Source organism: Alosa pseudoharengus, unplaced genomic scaffold, assembly GCF_046254945.1.
Source record: "Alosa pseudoharengus isolate Yale_2024_CS ecotype anadromous, Long Island Sound unplaced genomic scaffold, YU_APseudo_1.1 YU_APseudo_1.1_scf_16, whole genome shotgun sequence".
Lineage (NCBI taxonomy): Eukaryota > Metazoa > Chordata > Actinopteri > Clupeiformes > Clupeidae > Alosa > Alosa pseudoharengus.
The window spans coordinates 6,308,475-6,313,474 of record NW_027468630.1 but is presented as its reverse complement, the minus strand read 5'-3'; the positions used below and the strand labels follow the sequence as shown (position 1 = coordinate 6,313,474).

The following is a 5,000-nucleotide window of genomic DNA, read 5'->3' as shown; positions in this document are numbered from 1 at the left end:
TGCAAATGAAATGAGCGTATATAATGCCTTCGGCGGAAATATTAACTTTAAGGTAATTTACATTACAGCTAAATTAAGTTACTCTAAAACAGAGTGATCTAGTTTGAGCAGTCTCGCTGGTTGTCCGGAGGGCCTCCTAGATAAAATTAAGATCTTGGAGTCATAAGTATAAACTTGGGTAGGAACAAACATGTATTTTTGTATTCAAAGGGCAACAAATGTAGATTCATAGCCATTTATTTTCCAATATGTGGTTTAATGTTCTGCATTTCTTATCAGTAGGTCACTTTGACAGTAAAAGTATGTTTCTACTTCATGATTCTGTATGATATCTGTCTCAACCATGGATAATGTAAGGCGTCAAAGTTGATATCACTTCTTCTTGTCTGTTTTACGTCAAAATTATGTCATAATTCTGTGTCAGAGTCAGAGACGCATATTCTGGAGGGCATTGTGCTTCATTTGTGCCTCTCTCCTGTATACAGCCTAATTAAACTCTGCATCTTGATTGCACTTCTCTGTGACTGAATCGCATGTCTCACTTTGGTATGCTATATTGTCACCAACAATTGTTGCTATATCATGCTATACTTCAACCAAAAGGCAGAGTTTCAGATGGGTATTGTCTTCATGTTATCCCTCGGAGACAAGAAATACTGTTTTCTGATTGGCAGGTAAGGTGGCTATTAATTCCTTGAGATATATCTGAAGTGGACCTATGAAATAGAGCTTGGCAACAATAAAAGAAACTGTTAACAAGCTAACTACCCACTGTTATCACTGTCAGTAACCAAAGAAAGTAGTACAACAAACTGAACGAGCTGGCTTCTTTTGAAGCTCAACATTTTTGGCACCGTTTGCGTGCTATAAATGCATGACTATTGCCTACATACTTGATTGGCAACTGGGGGATAAGTGAGATAACGGCCTTCGAGGTGTCCACTTTGCGTCGTGGAGTTCTTAGCCTCCGCTTCATCCATTAATTCCGTATATATATATCGGGACACCTCGGCGGCCGTTATCCCATACGCATTACCCACGGCGTCCAACACCGAGGCTGACTTTGGGGTGGGATAGAGAGTGGACAGGTTTCCCTGACTAGGTCCGGACTCACTCCTCGGCCAGCAGGTCTTTGACGAGTTTGCTCTTGTCCCTGAAGCAGCCCAGAGAGTGCATGCTGTCCAGCACGTCCGGATCAATGTCCTCCATCGCAGGAAGCAGCCTCATAGCCACCTTACGCTGGACCGGCGGCTGGGGTTCTGGCTCGCTTTTGCCGGCTCTATGCACACACACACACACACACACCACACACCACACACCACACACCACACACCACACACGCACACGCACACGCACACGCACACGCACACGCACACGCACACGCACACGCACACGCACACGCACACGCACACACACACACACACACACACACACACACATTGGAGATAAGGCAGTTGTTAGACACATCACAGCTGCGCTGCACATCATTCTCTAACACATACAGTAGAGGGTGTAGGAAGAGTACTTACATGTACCACGCATGTTTCTGAATCTGATCCAACTGTAAAATAAAGATGTATGCATAAAAGTAAGAAAGAAATATTACTACAACAACAAAATCATCAACAACAACAACAATAATAATAATAGTAGTAGTAATAATGAATGAATTCATTAAATTAGGTTCTAAGACTACTAATCACGGGCTGTATGGGAATCTCGCAGTCTCTCTCTCCAAAGCCCTCCTGGCAACACAGTGCTCTGCATGGAAATTAGCATCACTTAAACTGTCAGACGTCCACAAAGCCCTGTCTGCAGCTTAGAAGACGGGAGCTTAGGAGTCCTGCATTGGGCTGTCTAGCTCACTCTCTCTTTGGCTCTCTCTTTCACAAACACAATTCCGCCTGTCTATACACAGACACAGACACAGACACAGACACAGACACACACACACACACACACACACACACACACACACACACACAGTGCAAGTCAGTAAGAGCTCAATGACTGTAAGTGTGTTTCGAATATGATGAAATCCCACAATGTATGGAAGTGTGAGTGCATGTGTGAGTGCATGTGTGTGTGCATGTGTGTTGTGTGACCAGGCAGGCAGAATAGGATTACGCTCATGATCTGATCTGAGCCGACACCACAGCAGAAATGACACTGAACAGAAATCCCCTTCACAGACTGCATATGTCTGACATACTGAGTGTGGTCTGTCTGTCTGTCTGTGTGTGTGTGTGTGTGTGTGTGTGTGTGTGTGTGTGTGTGTGTGTGTGTGTGTCTATGTTCCACACCATACCATTCAGTCTAATCCACCTTAAAGCAACACCAAAGAGTTTTTTGTACCTTAAAATAATGTTTCCAAAATCGTTTCAGTGGTTCATCAACTCGTAACAGGGTGAACGGCACTTCTGCATTCGTTTCGCGGCCCTCTATCGGCTATAACCGCACTATGTAAGTTTGCCAGATCGGGTAGCGGATCTGTAGTTCGATGGAATGAGACATAAGAAACTACAAATTTGACTTGCATCTGATGTCGCAATACATCGTACTTTCATAAAATCATGCAACATATTCTACCTTGTCTGTGGATATTGTTATTTGCAAAGCCGGTGCTGAATAAACAAATACTGCGTGCGACAGAGGAAAAGTTATTTGGTGTTACTTTAAAGAAATCTGCCCCTAGACCAAAACCCCAAAACTTACTTACACTTCAAGGACAATAGAGCTTGTGAAACAGTGAATCTAAGGTGCTGAGTTCCACTGAATGTCATAAGCAGTGACTCTGAGAATGGCATAATGCATTTCTATGAGCAACTCGGCCTACAAGGGATCCTACCACCATAACACCATAACCTGCGGGATTCCTGTGCTCTGACAAAGTCTCCACGCCCTGGTGGCGGTACCCACCGTGAGTCTCTTGTTGGCATCCACCTCGATCATGCCCTTTAGCAGGTTCTGGCAATCCGGCGGGATGAAGTGAGGCATGTGGAACACACCCAGTTTCACCTTTTCCAGTAGGTTCCGCAGGTTATCATCGTCAAATGGCAGCGCGCCCTGTTGAGAGAGAGAGAGAGAGAGAGAGAGAGAGGGAGAGAGAGAGAGAGAGAGAAAGAGAGAGAGAGAGAGGGGACAGGGGGAGAGTCATCAATCAGAAGAGGAGGGAAGTGACAGAGGCAGAGCGTGCCAGACAGTGAGACAGAAATGAGAAAAAGAGGGAGAGAGAGAGAGAGAGAGAGATTCTGGGGAGAGGTAGAGAGCCTGAACCTAGGGAACCCAAAGCCAGCCGCTTCCCTAAATTTTAACAAGTCTGGAGTTTTTCTCCCAGCTCTTCTAAAAAAGCTGAGCACTTCTCAAACCAGCAATCTCATTTCCTGGAGCCCCACAGTCATCAGAAAGCACCAGCCGCCATCGATCAAAGCCAAACAAACAAAAAATAAGCAAACACAAACAAGAGAACGAGGAGTTTGGCTACCCAGGCTGATAACCTGAGCGGCACACCCCGCAGCAGGGAGGAGATGAATAAGGAGCGTGTGCTGCGTTGTGTTGTGGTGCTTTCTGTTGGGTTTTGGTTTATTCGGTTGTGTTTTGGTGCATTCCGTTGTGTTTTGGTGCATTCTGTTGTGTTTTGGTGCATTCTGTTTGTGCATTCTGTTGTGTTTTGGTGCATTCCGTTGTGTTTTGGTGCATTCTGTTGTGTTTTGGTGCATTCTGTTTGTGCATTCGGTTGTGTTTTGGTGCATTCCGTTGTGTTTTGGTGCATTCTGTTGTGTTTTGGTGCATTCCGTTGTGTTTTGGTGCATTCTGTTGTGTTTTGGTGCATTCTGTTTGTGCATTCTGTTGTGTTTTGGTGTATTCTGTTGGGTTTTGGTGCATTCTGTTGGGTTTTGGTGCATTCTGTTGTGTGTTTTGGTTTATTCTGTTGTGTTTTGGTTTATTCTGTTGTGTTTTGGTGCTGTGTGACTCATCCTCACTAATCCTTCACTTAAGGAGGGGGAGTTGACACAACAGTGGATTCAGCTGACATCTCTCTCTCTCTCTCTTTCTCTCTATAAGTGTGTGTGTGTGCGTGCATGTGGTGAGTGTGTTTGTGTGTGTGTGTGACAACTGCTGATGGAAGTGTCACACATGGACTATTAGTTTTGATGTGTCTGTTAACCTCAAATGATGCTCTGAGACCACTGGGAAGTGTTAGAGGTGTATCTACAAAAAACACGTGATTACTAAACTCAGATATATCTATAAATAAACCTCAGATAGATGAGGTTTGTATTACTGTGTGTATTAAGGTATACATTATATGCAATAAAACACTGCTCTCCACTACATGTACACAGTATATCAGATTGAACCACATACACAATATACTGTAGCTTTCAATCACTCACCACTAAAAGTGCAAAGAGAATGACGCCACAACTCCAGACATCAGCCTTCCGACCATCGTACTTCTCTCCCTGAGTAGCAAGGGGGCCAGAGAGAGAGAGAGAGAGAGAGAGAGAGAGAGAGAGAGAGAGAGAGAGAGAGAGAGAAAGGGAAAACCAAAGACAAGAATGAGAAAAGGAGAAATAGACAGAACGGGTCAAATAATGCTTCTGTTTGTCAGACAAAACTGCAATGAGAGAAAAGGCGATTGGGAGTGCGAGAAAAGCAGTAGGAGGGGGAAAAAGGGGTCAAGAAAAAATGAGCAGAAAGCACTCACCCTTATGACCTCTGGGCTTGCATAGTGAGGGGATCTGTGGAGAGAGAGAGAGAGAGAGAGAGAGAGAGAGAGAGAGAGAGAATGAGAGCTTTTCTTTCTTCTGTCAGTGCACTCACGCTGTTTTTTTTCCTCCTATAATTCCTCCCTTGAGTTCGGAGCGACAGAGCGCACACGAGGAGTGGCATTACAAAACGACTCCCGGCCTGTCCTGAATAGAGGGGGAAAGCACTAAAAAGCCTGTCACGCCAGATCCCATTCCAAACAGCCGGCCGGCTTCGCTCAGGAAGGA

The 5,000-nt window shown here is 44.8% G+C and overlaps 1 protein-coding gene across 1 annotated transcript in view; it reads right to left on the bottom strand.

The window, feature by feature from the left end:
• LOC143126072 (serine/threonine-protein kinase BRSK2-like) overlaps positions 1-5,000 on the bottom strand; it is a 92,700-nt gene that overhangs the window by 18,787 nt on the left and 68,913 nt on the right. The window contains exons 6-10 of the mRNA XM_076287991.1: positions 4,712-4,745; positions 4,398-4,466; positions 2,920-3,066; positions 1,530-1,561; positions 1,115-1,279 (exon numbers count right to left, since the gene is read on the bottom strand). Of these exons, the coding sequence (XP_076144106.1) occupies positions 1,115-1,279; positions 1,530-1,561; positions 2,920-3,066; positions 4,398-4,466; positions 4,712-4,745 (447 nt within the window). The remainder of the gene's footprint in view (positions 1-1,114; positions 1,280-1,529; positions 1,562-2,919; positions 3,067-4,397; positions 4,467-4,711; positions 4,746-5,000) is intronic.